At 48.0% G+C, this 14,241-nt stretch overlaps 1 protein-coding gene across 12 annotated transcripts in view; it reads left to right on the top strand.

The window, feature by feature from the left end:
• Positions 1-1,087: 1,087 nt before the first annotated feature.
• Positions 1,088-14,241, top strand: part of WNK2 (WNK lysine deficient protein kinase 2) — a 117,478-nt gene continuing 104,324 nt past the window's right edge. For 5 of the 12 annotated variants that reach the window (XM_084531383.1, XM_084531384.1, XM_084531387.1 and 2 more), the window contains exons 1-2: positions 1,089-1,324; positions 1,612-2,316. In XM_084531383.1, coding sequence (XP_084387509.1) covers positions 1,699-2,316 — 618 coding nt within the window. In that variant the 5' untranslated portion in view covers positions 1,089-1,324; positions 1,612-1,698. Of the gene's footprint in view, positions 1,325-1,611; positions 2,317-14,241 lie in introns of all 12 variants that reach the window. The other 7 variants (XM_084531391.1, XM_084531389.1, XM_084531388.1 and 4 more) reach the window with 3 other exon arrangements.

Here is a 14,241-nt window from a genome sequence, read left to right as displayed (position 1 = left end):
TAACCTTCCCTGCTTTTCTCTTGCTAATGTTATGCTGCTTTCTGTTAATTAAATGTCTTGTCCATGGAGTAGGAAGAGCCCAAGGTACAGAACTAGCTGTAGGTCGTTCTGTAGTTTCACACATCATGCAAACCTGTGTTCTAGGCCACAGCTGCAAGACCTAGAACTAATAATTGCATTGTGCTGTATTCAGACACTTCAAAAAGCAACCCCCTGAAAGATCAAATGTTTCCAAACCCTGAATTACTAGTCATCAACCGCGATTTTAAAATAAAAACTGGAGCTTCTATAACAACAACAACAAAAAAAAAATTAAAAATACAAAGACAGACAGCAGTATTTTTATTTTAAAAGGTTTCACAATCCCATCTGAAAATGAATAATGAAAAACTGACGGCGGTTGCTTAGCAGTCAAGAAACCTCAGGAATTCTGAATTCAGGTAACAACTACTGGTAAACCCGGTGGGTTCGGGTTTTCTTTTTCAGATGCGCTGATTTCGTTAAATCCTCGTTACCCAAAGGCGCCTGTTCGCTGGAACGCGACGCCCCAGAGGGCAGCAGCGCCCCCGCTGCCGGCAGGTAGGGCCCGTGGGCAGGGCCAGCCCCGCGCCTCGCAGCCGGCCGGGGGAAGGGGCTCGCTGCGGGGGGCTCCGGGCACGGCCCCCCCCGGCTGCCGCCCCGCGGGGCCCGGACAAAGGAGAAATGGCTCAGCTCGGGGGCACCGAGGAGGAGACCCGAAGGGGTGGGGGGCTCCGAGGACGCCCCCCGCAGCACCTGGGGGGGGCCGGGGCATTGTCTCCGGCGGCCGGGGGCGGTGCGGGCCGGCCGGGGTGCCGCCCCCCCCGCCCCGTGGGCGGCCCGGCAGCGGCGGGGCGTTAAATGGGGCGGGCGGCGGGGGGCGCTTCCCATTGACAAAAGCGGGGCGGGGGCGGAGGAGCGAGGGGAAGGGAAGGGAAGGGAAGGGGGGGCAGGAGGGGGGGGGGGCGGCTGCTGCTGCCGCCGCCGGCGTCGTCGCCCATCCTCGCGTCGCCCGTGGGGGCGCGGCGGGGGCTGCCGCAGGGCTGGCCGCGGGCAGGGGCGCACCCCGCGCCCTGAGCCCCGCCGGGAGCCGAGCGGAGGGAGCCGGGGGGGGGCCGGGCACTGCGGGCAGGGCGTGCTGCAGGGGCGGGCCGAGGGGCTCCCTGCACACCCGCACACACACACACACACACACACCCGCAGCCACACTCGCGCACACACACACACGGCGGCACCCGCCCCGCCTCCCCGCCGCCCTTCTCATCCCCGTCCATGGCGCCGGGCACGGCAGCCCCCCGCTCCGCACGTAAGTAAAAGGGGCCCCCGCCCACCCCCGCTTTGTGCTCGAAGCTCCCCCCGGGAGGGGATAAGGGGGCACGGGGGGGGGGGGGCTAAGGGGGTGCGGCTGGGCCCCGCAGCTCGGCTGGCCGCCGCTGCAAGCCCCCCATGGCTCGGTGTGGGGGGCGCGGCTGCGGGGAGGGGGGGAACGAGGGAAAAGGGGGGACCGGGGAAGGCTGGGGGGGAGGATTAGGGAAGGGGGGACCGGGTCCGAGCGGTGCATCAGGGCTGTGCGCTCTGCATTGCCCCTGGCAGGTGGCGGAGGGGCGGCCCGGAGCGGGCCCGCAGCGCGGTGACTCCCCCCGGCCCGGGGGCGGCGGCGGCGGCAGGAGCTGAGAGCCGATGGAAAGCGGGGGCGATGCCCGAGCGGCCCCCCGGCGGGGAGGAGGCGGCCGCGGGCGGCTTCCAGGCGCTGCCGAGCCCGGCATGAACGTGGATGGGGCCGCCGCTGCCCCGCCGCTGCGCCCGCACGGCTCCAGGGACCCCAAGCTGGTCCACCAGCGGTTCCTGCGCAGGAGCGTGGTGGACTCGGACCAGGAGGAGCCCGCTTTCGACCTTCCCGAGTCGGAGCATCAGCGGAAAATTATCCTGCTCCCGAAAACGCGGAGGATAATCGCGGAGAGGGCGAAGGCGGGGCAGGGGCAGGAGAAGGGGTGCCTGGGGACAGAGCCCCCCGGGCAGCTGAAGCCGGGGCCAGCCCCCGGCGGTGCCCCGGGGGCGGAGGAGCAGAAGGAAGCCGGCAAGGATGCGGAGAGGAAGGAGGCGGCGGATGCTTCCAAGGACCACGGCAAGGCGAAGAAAGAGGAGCCGGAGGAGGAGGCTGACATGAAAGCCGTTGCCACCTCGCTGGATGGCAGGTTCCTCAAGTTTGATATTGAACTCGGGAGGGGATCCTTCAAAACGGTCTACAAGGGGCTGGACACCGAGACGTGGGTGGAAGTTGCTTGGTGTGAACTTCAGGTAAGCCCGGCTGATCCGCCTGTGTTTTATTTCTGCTTTGTAAGCCTAGGAGCTAAGGGCAAGGTGCCGGTGGCATCCACAGAAGCTTGGCTTTGAGCAGCCTTTATAGTCACCATTGCTTAGTATCCAGTGTCTAACTATAGCGCAATATCCTCATTGGCTCCACATCTACCACCTTATGTACACTCCTCCCAGGCTTAACCCTCACAGCTCTGCACCCGGCTGCCGAGCTAGCTGTGGTAATATAGGAGCTGTCATATTGCATAAAAAGGTCACGAGTCGCTCTCTGAATGCGCAGAGCATGCTGAAGAGAGCTCAGCACAGCTCCTCTTCCCCTCCCTACCCCCCAGCCACTTCAGACTGACACTTCACAAACAGCAGCTGGATTTAGCAGGAGCCAAGCGGCAGGTCTAGGTTAAAGAAACACACGCAGCGTATAAATGAACGTAAATGCGTTTGCAGGAGCGTGCTTCCCTTTTCCCACAAATATAGATGCGCTGTGCTTTTATGCAGACAGGAACGTGTGCTGTCTCTTACCCTGCCCGTTCCCTCTTCTGAAATTGTGCCTGTCACCAACTTGTGAATTGAACCTCAGAAAGCACTTGAGTGCTTTCCTTTTTTTAATGCATTGTGCACTAGCACTTCAGTCAGGTCAAAGACCTGTGTATCCAAATACCTTTGAAAAGTGAGGTTTGAAATAATGGGCCTGTTTTAGCTTCTAGGTCTTTAGACTGAAGTCACCCAGTAATACCCAAGGAGAGAAGATACAAATACTGTCATTTTGCTGTTGTGGGGCATGGTTATTGCCTTTTGTTTATTTATTTTACAGTGCGTATAGTCTCAGTTGGAGACCATATGCTTCTGTATGTACGCATATATTCCTGCTCTTGTAAAAATGCCAGTAGAATGTTTCATTTTTTTTATTTGTGAAGCTTCTAGTATCTATTATGTGCATCCCTTCTGTTAACATCTATTCTAACAAGACCTTATTTGAGAGAAGAAACATAATATAGATTTATTTATTTTTTTCCCTTGAGCTATTGTTTGGTCTGAGTTGGCTCCATGATTTCGGTGGGAACTAGCGATGCAGCTCTTGGTTCCAGTCCCAGGTCCCTAAACTCCCCCTGGACAATTGAGCCTCATGGCCTGTGAGGGTGTGAGAATAGCACGTAAATATCGTGCTGCATGAAGCTTGAGTTATTTATTTATTTACCCTTGGCACAAACCGTGTGTGAGTTACTCCCGGCCTGGTGGGGTAGGCAGGGATGGATGTGCAGCCGCATCTTTATTCCCCGGCGGTTTTGTTGCACAATAGGGTTGCAATTCACCGCAGCGCTGCTTCCCTCAGAAAAGGTACAGGCAGCGCGCCCCGGCCCTCGCAGTCTCTCGCCTCAGCAGTTTCCATGAGGCAGAGCTCAAAACGCGCAGGCTGGGCAGGTTGAGGCCGCGCAGCTGAGGGCAGGCTGTGCTGGTGCAGGAGGAGGCTCAGCCCCAGCTCATGCCCCACAGCTATGGGGCTGGGGGAGGGCTCTGGCCTCTGGGGGTCTTGGGGGGCAGTGGTGGGGGCTGCCGGGGGGCTCTGGAGGAGAGCTCAGCCCCACAGCAGTGCCAGGAGCAGGGCGCATGAGGTAGGCCTCGTCGCTGTTCGGTGGCTGCTGGAAACCGAATTGTGAATGTGTAAGGCTCATACTGCAGTCACCTGAGATTTATTTAGGGCAGTAATTCAGGTCCCCTCTGAGGGAGTGTGTGTGTATGGGAATGGGCTGGGGTGGTTTAGCTGTCTGACAGAGCTCGCGTGCACCGGCCAGAATGCAACAGAGCAATCACAGGGAGCAGGAATTCATTTTTTTGCCAAATTTTTGCAGTATGTTCTATCAGGGGAGTGGGAAAATATGTTTTCAAGATATTTTCTGTAACAGAATAGCTTTAGCTACAAAAGACTGCCAGATGTATTGGAGAATCCATTCTATTGAAATTCCAGTGTTTGGGTCATTTAAATTGAAGGAGATTGGGAAGGGAAGTTTGCAGTATGAAGTTTAACTGGAGATTGCTTTTCTTATTCTGTATACTTGTTTAGGAATTCCTGAACTGCCTGTAAAGAAATAATCTGTAGTAATTCCAAAATTCCCACTGGTTTCTGTTGTCAGCTGTATGTGCTTCAATTTAAATCAGGTCTTGCTGCTAGATGTTTTAAATGCAATATATGCAAATTGGTTTAGGCCCCTAACTGTAGCAAGAGTGCTTGTTATTAAGCTACTTTAGAAAAAATGATGTAAATCCACAAAAGTGTTTATGGCTGCTGTTTTTCTTTAACCATTCATGTCCCTTAGCTATGCAGATATCAAAGTAATGCCAGAATGAGTGTATGGGAATTGTGGGAGACAGTGCTTGGGTCTGGAGTGAAAAAGTAGAGCTGAATGGCACAGGTCTCCAACACCACATGAGGTCTTTGCTTTCAGGATTAGTCTGCAAGAAAGAAGCAATGGAAGGTGCAAGTAGCTGCGTACTGACTTGGGCAGGACTTTCGTGCTTCAGCAAGGGATTTTTATTATGGAAACAAGCCAGAGCGCTGTGAAGAATCACTTTATTCACAATATTTTGGAAACTCTTATGTATACTGTGCCTTTTGGATATGCTCCTTTCTGTAGAAATTTAGTGTTCAGATACACATGAGGGGGAGCCACGACTGCCATGCTGCTGGAGACAAAATGCCTTCCTTTGCAATCTCACACCATCAAAAACAATGGGAGAGCCTTTTTGCAGGCAAATGGCAACGCGTTGTACTTTGTCTCTCTTCTAGAGATGTGCTTGGCTTGTTACTTTTAGAGCCTGAGAGCTAAAAGCTAACAGTGTTGAGGTTCCACACAGGCATTAATCCCCTCTCCTTGCTCAGCAGTTTTCTCAGCCCAGTTGTACTGTTGCCTGGGTGTCTGCCTCTTTCTGTTCATCTATACAAAGACCCTGCAAGCCAGTCTTATTCAGTCCTTTTATTTAATTGAAAAGATGGCTTTAGGGTTCAGAACCGAAATCATGGCTAGGATTAGAGTAGGACCCAAATGGTAACCAAGCTAGATGTGGGTTTTAGACCTGTCTGTGAAGACATGAAAGTTTTAGTCAAATTCTAGCTAGAAAATAAGTTTATTGTTCCTTCCTGAAACTGAAGTATTGGAATGGGATTAGTGTGCCCTTGCAGTTTGGAAGGGTTTGCATTCTAAGGTTTTCAACAGCTATAATTAATTTTAATTGGTGGCATACAATTGCTGTGTGGTGAGGCTTCAGTAACAGTATTTCAAGCATTGTGCTCGTAAGTAAAATGTTAGATCATGAATAACGAATATAGGCTTTTGCCAACCTGCTGGCAAGCCAAATAATGTTTTTAGTTGGATGAATAGTTTCCAAAATCCCCATCCTGTTCTCCTTAGGGAACGCGTGGGGAAACTGCAGAAGAGCCTCACACTGTACTATCTCAAACGCAAAGATCTCATTGTACCTCTTGGTTCTTGCTTTGATGCTGAACACTACGGTTTCTGTTTGGTTGTAATTCATTTGGGTTTTATTTGCTAAAAACATGGAAAAGATACGCCGTCTCCTGCTGTTGCTGTACCTGTAGTGGAGAGGTGAGAAATGTGTGTTGGTGAATGCTGCAGGGCAGCTGTGCCTTTTCCACCAGTTGCACAAGACTTGCTCTGTGCTTATGGGTGGACATGTCCTCCACATGCTCTGTGTGACCGCTTAGTTCTGGCGTTAGATGCTAGAGGTGTCTGGGGAGCTATGGAAGAGCAAAGGGAGGGACAGAGGTAAATTTCCCCCCTTCCCCGTTTGAAAAAAAGAAATCAAGAGTGCTGAAATAGCTCTGACTGCATTTTCTGAATAGCTACCAAATAAAGAACACTGTGAAGGACTTCAACAGAAATGGCGCAGTGGGGTGGCAAGAAATTATCCCTGTGTCCCTCTGCAGCTTTTCTGCTGAGCTTCTGGTGGTATAGTTCTGTATGGAGAGACTTCATCTTACAAGGTGAGTGTCGTGCTTTGTACTTTCCTAGCACTCTTTCTTTTGCTATGACAGGTCCATGGCATGGATGTTTTTGTGTAAGCAGAAATGTTTGCATTGTTAGAAGTGGGTGCCCATAAAATGGGCAGTGTTAAAGTTCACTTGACACTGACTAACAAGCGGCTTCTGGCAGTGGAAGGAGGATGTCCTGAGCTCCTGTGTGAATTCAGGTGGCTTCTTCATGGAAAAGTCAAAACTTCAGGATTTTCACTGGTGCAGTAGTTTGGCTTTTATGGTGTCCTTATTGGCGACAGCATTCATCTGATGTCAGAAGAGCAGATTGTTACTATCTGTGCTGTTAATTTATTGGCTTGGTAAACTTTGTAGTGTAAATGAACAGAACAATTTAGCAAATTCCTTTGGAAGAAGAAAGGAGGAAAAATGTATCTGAAAGCTTGAATCTGATATTGCTATGTGCTTATATTAAATTAACTCCTGGAGACTAATTTTGTCTGTTTCATGTTTATTTCTGAGATAGTGACTTCTGTTTCAGTTGAAGCAATTGGTTTAGCTCTGGTCCACAGTGTCAATATGAAGACACGTGCCTGTATTGCTGGTGTTTGTTAGGAGCGCTGTCTCCATGACAGGGAGAAACGGGATAGGAATATGGTAGTGAACTATTAATAGACTGCTTCTCAAATTCAGTAAATGAAATAGAGCTGGGTCAGACTTCACATTGTTCCTTTGAATCAAATGAGACTCCTTTCTTTTGCTTTTGAGTATGTTTCCATACGGGTTGGTTGTACACCTTTGGTACCAGTTGAGCTGTTTCCTGTTATGCACGTGTGGTCCTGTAGCAGTATAAGGAAGTGACTGAAAATAAAATCAGATCTTGATGTAAAGGATATTCCTGGTCCCTTTGGTCATCTGTTGTTTGCAGCTGATGGGGGGGTGGGGAAGGGGCGTTGATTTTTGGAACTATAATCTGAATAATGTTTGCACTTGGCACACTGTCTGACTTGTGTGTGTGCAACATGCTTACATTTTGGTCTGATTGCTGCCTTGTTTTGTGGCCAGGGTGTAACAGAGGTCTGAAGAAAGCCCAGGGGTGCTGGTAATGATGTGCTAAAAGAAGGATGGTAACAGCAATTCAGCTACTGGAGGCATCAGGATTTTTGCATGCTGGGAGATACTAGAGGTGCTGCAGAGATCAGGAAGAGCGATGCTGGGCTGGGTGGGTGGAGGGTAGAGCGCCTGTTGTAAGGACCAGGTAGGAAGGCAGTGTTGAGGAGGTATTGGTGAATCCCTGCATTTCAGGAGCCCAGCTGTACTGGCAGGTTTGGGTGTGAGTGATGAGGAGAGCTTGGTACAACTGTCTGATCAGAGGAAAGGCAGGTTTTAGACTTGCCACTTCATAGCCATTCCCTGCCAGCAGCAGGGCACTTACTGCATCTTTAGGAGGTTCTCCAGGAGGTTTGGCCTGGAAACACAAGTGTAAGCTAAGCACTTACGTGTGGCACTCAGAGCCTGTAAGAAAAGGGCAGCCAAGCACATCTCATGGGAGTGCGTGATGCTTGGCACTGTTGTTGGAAGAGACATCTTTGTTTCTCTGAAATAGTGATTTATGCAAGTAATGTTTGGAGGAGATCTGAAATAGTCATGCAGCAGCAGAACTGGCTTTCCAATCGATTAGGTTTGTGTATGTGAAATTCAGGTTATGTCTAGAAATGCATTATTTCCCTGAAGTGATTCTGGCATATTAGAAAATCTGGATGCTATCTTGATGAGACTTGATTTCAGTGTGCCTGAAGCCTGGCTTGGTGAGGGAGGGGGAAGTTGTGTTGGTTTTGTTTTTTCCCATGAAGCCAAGAAATCTGACAGCTAGAAACGACCTTCATCTGATGTCGCGCTATTCTCTGTAGCCTGAAATGGAGGAACCAAGTCCCTTCCTTTCTGCAGCTCTTCTGCCTGCTCGCAAGTGAGAAACCTGCCTTACTGCCAGGCGCTGGCTTTACAGTGAGGCTTTTGCGGGGTCTTAATGAATGTCTGGAGCCTCTGCTGTGCCAGAGCTGGGAGCCTGCTAAGACTGCAGGGTGACAGATGCAGGTCTGACCTGCACCCCGCGGGTGTGTGTGTACCTGGACATGTGTGTGTGGAAGTGGCACAGCTGATGATGGGACATCGCTGAGCCATGGGAGATGTGTCAGAAGGCAGTGGGGTCTGTCCTTTTTGGAAGGCATGTTTCTCCCATTTGTTAATCCTGCAAGCCATATGGCAGGGAAGCCTCTCAGTTGCCAGCCAGGCCTCTACAGGGTTTGATCAATTCAGATTGAGTTCTAAATCAGCTGCTGATAAGTTTCTACCAAAAACTTTCTAGAGTAACTGTTTTGTTCATTAGCACTGACTTGATTTCCTCTGAATGTGTACAACTGGGAGGTCAGTGCGTGTTGGCATCCATTCTGCTCAGTCCCTGAAAGAACAAATAAGTGAACGCATGCAATTGTACTTGCCTCAAGTTTCTTTTGGAAGATGCTCCATTTTACGCTCGAATGGACTTACCTGGGTTTTCAGTTCACCAACCTCCCAACAGTTTTTTCTAAAAAAAAAAAAAACAGTTATTCACCTCTACCAAACGTGCCAGGTCCTGCATATCCCTGTCATGGCTGTAGCATTGTCACAAATAAGCAGCGGGTGGATCTTGTTCCCCCTTACTCCAGGGTCTTCCACATAAGTGCATATACATTTTAATTCATACCAAGTGTTAGTGTACACAATCTGACCACAGTAAGCGATTTACTGGAACATAACTTTGCTGCAGTGTGTGAATTCAACGTAACTAATAAGTAATACGGTAGTTAAGCACACAAGGGGAGTATGGGTGAACTGAAATGCTGTAGTATGGGAACATACATGTCAATTAAACACCGAGGAAAGAGTAACATAAGACCTAGTGCCATCTGTTCTTCAGTTGTTTGCTCCAGAGGGATACAAAACGCTTATTCATGAACTCTCAGGAAAACAGATAGGAGAATACAGGCTCAAGTAACGTTAGCATTTTTTTTCCTTTGGCCTTTTTTGTGAATTCAATTTGATCTTCATTCCAAACTTCTTAAAGGAAAATTAAATGTACTTTAAGTAGTATTTGATCCTATTAAGAATCTCTGCAGCACTTTACCAAAGTTAGTTTGAATTTTAATGCAATTTTTGGTTAGGCAAGTAAGCTTAAACCAGCATTGATTGCTAGCTTATAAGAAAATGATTAGATAACACCCCAAAGGGATGTTTTTCTGTTGCATTCTAGTCTTTTCCTAATGCTTTTTTAGTGGAAAAGCTGCAATGTAGTTAGTTACTAAAGCTACCAGTTCTTTCAGAGATTCCAAAAGTCCTGCTGTAGTCCAGCTCTGCAGAAAACTACTTTAAAGTTTTTTTGTTTCATTATAATCCAGAGAAGTTGTATTTGAATCGGTATGGATGGTGGCTGCCTTTTAGAGTTATTGGGTAACTGTCTTGCTACAAAGTGAATGAAAAAAAAGCAAAATATGGACCTTAATAAACGGTGGCTCTGTACAGAGCACAGCAATGTTGTGGTCCCTGCAGGTATTAGCTATACTTGTCCAAACACCATGGTTGGTTTGTTTCAAGTGTTTAAAACTTTTTAAAACCTAGTAAGACCAAACAGATGGAGGAAGTTTTTTGTTTTTTTTTTTTTTTATGAAAATAATAAAAAGTTGGCTATACATTGTGAAACGTATCTTTTATTAAAAGAATAAATAGCATTTGGCTGCTTGCTACATTGACAACTGAATTGTTACTTTACAAAATAAATATAAAGTAGGTATTGCCTAAGTCTGCTCCTGAAATGGATGTCTCTCTGGTGCATAGTTTGGGGATTAAAATCATGGTGTTTATTTCAGGTTTTTGTACAATAAGCAGCTTTTTAACATTGCTCTCCTGATGCTGTCTTTTTTTTTTTTTTTTTAAGTTGGAATGATGTTTAGGGTGACCCGTTGTACTCGCTGGAGCTGCTACAGCTGTGCCGGTTGGCTGCGCGGGATCAATTCTGGCTATTAAAGTAGAGCAGTGCAGGAGGGGGAGTCACATTTCCAGATGTATCTTGTTGCTGCAGGCCTGCACGGCTCACGGCTGAAACGTTTGATACCTAGATCCTGTAAAACTGATTCCAAATATGTCAGCTTTGTTCTAGGTTTTACTGATTATTTAAGGGAACTTGCTGGGGTCATGTGCACTGGGACTTGTGTTCTTCCTGTTCTGCACCAGTGCTTACTTTGAAAATTGTTGTTGATAATAAAGCAAGTGCTGCACCAACAGAGCTGCTTTTCTGTCAGCTGCAGTAAAAACTTGCTTTCAGTTACTTATGGAGGATGAGAGCATCTTGTCCTTTGGCAAACAGTGCAATCATGATGAAAATAGGTTGCTTTGGATGAACATGGTGTTGTTGGTCCATATGCATGATTAGTAGCAGAAGTAAATACGCAACCACTTGTATGAAGTGAAGGGGTATTACATAAAATGAGTTAAGAATGAACTAGAACGAGTGCTTGTAGCCCATCTGTGATCCTGTCTGGTCAAGGTTTCTGAGGTTTTTGTGCACGTTGTAACTTCTGTAATATTTTTCATTAACTTCAATGAATTTAAAAAGTCCCTGTGGCAGTTCAGCCTAACCAAAGCCTGTAAGGTCCAGGAATTTTCAGCATGGGGAAGTGGAGGAGAATAACATCAGGTGTAATTCAGAGTTACTTTTATTGTTAACTTGAAGTGCTTGTGGCACAATTCCAGGTGACAAATAGGGGCTTTCTGTAACTTTCCCCTAAAAAAAATAAAAGCGAGAGCAAAGCTTCTACTGTTAATCTGCTGGTCCTCAGATGCACAACAGACTCGTGAACTCGACTAACGTTATCTGAAGCAAGTTGGAGCTATAAATTCTCCTAGCTGCCGAGCCCATGGGTGTCAAGTAGCCGAGATCATTCCGTCTTTAAATAGAACACTCGCTTTGGAGCCTTCATGTTGGGCCTTGAGGACTGCCTGCTTTGGTTGCTTTCAGCCCCACATCAGGCAGTGAGTGGGTGGCAAAGTGGCAGCTCGGGCTGCTCCTTGAAGGACCACGCACAACCCCGACCTGTTTTTGGGCAGGCTGCCGGCACACAGGGCAGCTGGGGTGGGGGGAAGGCTGCGTCCCACAGCTTGAGTCCCCTTCATCTTCAGATCAGGACCCCAGGATCCCCAGCAGGGGGAGATGGAAGGGACCATGACCTGCCTGCTCTGCCTGGGGGCTGTGATGCTTTGTGCTCAGATCTGGGTCTTGGAATTTCTGCTCCTGGAGGAGTGAGGACACAGCTGGGCTCCTCGCCCTTCCCTGAGCTGCGAGCTTTGGTGAAGCCTTCAATGACTATTGCAGGTGGAATCAGAAATTAATTGTCCCTGTTAGCATTAAACTTGGGGTCTAAGTATTGCTGCACTGGGAGGGGTTGCAGGGACTGCCTCTGCTGGCTGGCTTGTAGGGGGAAAGTCAGTGCCATCATGGGGAAGAGCCCTGCTTGTCCATGGAGCGGTAGGTGTGCTCTGTAGGTGTCTTCTCCTGGCTTCAGCTACCTGAGGAGTGGATGATGGTTCCTTTCTGGATCCCAGCTGTGTTTATACATGAGGGGGATGCTGAATGGCCTGGTCAGACTGAGGCCATATGGGACACATGCAAAATAGCTTTGCTTCACAGGCACCTTGTCTTAAGAAAAAAACACATTGTCTTCAGTTCCCTGGCAGCTGCAGGATGGGGTGGCAGAGCAGCGAGTGATTGCAGAAGAGCCTACTTGGACTCGGGTCAATTTTATGCCTTATTTTTATAGCCTCATGTTAAATTAAGCCAACTGGATAGGTTCCTACCTGACACAAGATACTCCTATGAAAGCACCCTGCGGTTTCCTCTAGGTGAAAGACAACTCCGTGAATCCTTGTACGTGGAAGAGGATTGAGTCTTCTTTTCAAAGTATTGAGAAATAGAGGAAAGAAACCTGTAGCAGTATCTGTGCTTGTATGTGTGTGGGGTGGAAGGAAGCACCCCGCACTAAGAAGCGCTCTTTAACTCTCTGAAATAAATTATGGATATTTGGGGGATTTTTTTTTTCCACTGCTTTACTACTTGAGTTCCCCTCTCCTTGCCCCCAGTCTGAAGCCCTCCATCAAAGCCCCTACACGTACTGAGAAACACACAACCAAGACCCCTGAAGCATTACTGTGGAAGGCTTGCTGTACGGGCAGAGGAAAGCAGCTGTGCTTACTGGCTGCAGAAGTGACTCCAGCACCACAAACTATGAGAAACAGCTGATACTTAAAATGTGTGTGATCTGAGATGTATGCCTGTTTACTGCGATGAAACAGGATTGCACATTTCTAACTGCCAAGGCTACAAAAGCATGGGAAACAGGCTATTCTGCCCCAAGTGACATCAAAGTACAAAATGCAAAACTTCATTTATTAACTTATGTGTGTAGTTGTTGGAGCTATCTCTCAGGTGGTTTGAGGGAGGGAAAGAACCAGCCATTGCTCACTCACAGGTGGGCTTCAAAGAACATTTTTCCTCTAAATAGCTTTGGTTTTGGACTGCAATATCTTGCGTCCAAAATGAGACACTTGAGGAAACAATGGAGTGTACATGGATTCAGAAATAAGTGCTGCCAGAAATGGGACTGTGGGTGTTTATCAACTTCTGCCACACAAATGCTTTTCTGTCTTTGTTTTTCTTCCTTTGTTTTTCGCTGTTTCTGAACATAACAGCTCAACTTATTAAAATATAAATATATGTATTGCTCTGCAGAGCAGTCCATGTTGGGAAGGAGCCCTTCAGCATGAAGGGGGTGATGTGGAATTACTGAAACTGCAGGGCTGTGCTTGGGGAAATGCCCTTTGCATGAAGAGGGCACAACAGAAAACACGCAGCTTACTAACCTGGGGCCTAAAAATGAAATTGGTGTGGCTGCTAGGTCTGAAGTAATCAGTGTGAGGTGTGACTGATACCGATCTGGTTTTGTTACAGGTGAGGGAAGGATTACAGGTGACTCATCAGCCAGTTCCTGCATTCCTTTGTGCGCTGGTAGGGAGGATTCATTAAAAATGGATGGTACTTCACAAAAACTTTTACAGTAGGCTTTTAAAAAAGTTAGCTTACTTTCTTCCTTGCCATCGTTTCTCCCCTTTGTTGTACCCCTGCCCACATTTCCAAAACAGGAGTTAGTGACAGGGCCCTGGTCTGTAGGACCTTCTGCCCAGTGAGGTGCATGCAGACAGACTTGGTCTTTTTTCATGGCCTTTCTTTTTCTTTAGAAGGTTCTTTTTCCAATCAGGTGAAATTATCTTCCTGATTAATCTTATAAGATACTTCTCATAACCAGTGATCCTCCCAGGCGCTTTCCTGGGCAGCTTCTTTGTGCAGCAGTGAGGCTGAAGCAGTGACAGCTTGGTGCCCTGTGATGCTTTGGTCAATTAAGAGCACTCCTGAGCCGAGGGCTGGGTAATTGGCTCTGTGTCCGTAACGCAGCCTGCAGAGCTGGGTTTTGCAAGGTTGCAAACTATTCCAGTTGGCACTCACAAACAACCGGTTTTCAAGTCTGTGCTGTGATAGTTAGCCTGAGACGAAAATCAGAATTTGCAGAGAAATGAAGGAAAATGAAGTGGAATCTAGGGTGAGGGATGAAAAGGCATTTTGTAACCTAACCTCTTGTGCACTGGTGGTTAGCTTCTGATCAGCAACAGCTGATGATTGCTGTATTTCTGACTGCCCTGGTGGTTGATGCTTAGGTCCCCTAATTCTGATGTCGCAATTAACAATTTAATGGTACATGTGATGTAAGTGTTTTGAAAAATAATAATAAAAAAAACTTTCATAAATTGTGTATTTTATGTGTGCTGGAGTCTCCACTATC

Source organism: Aythya ferina, assembly GCF_964211825.1.
Source record: "Aythya ferina genome assembly, chromosome: 10".
NCBI lineage: Eukaryota > Metazoa > Chordata > Aves > Anseriformes > Anatidae > Aythya > Aythya ferina.
This window is presented reverse-complemented; position numbering and strand designations above follow the sequence as displayed.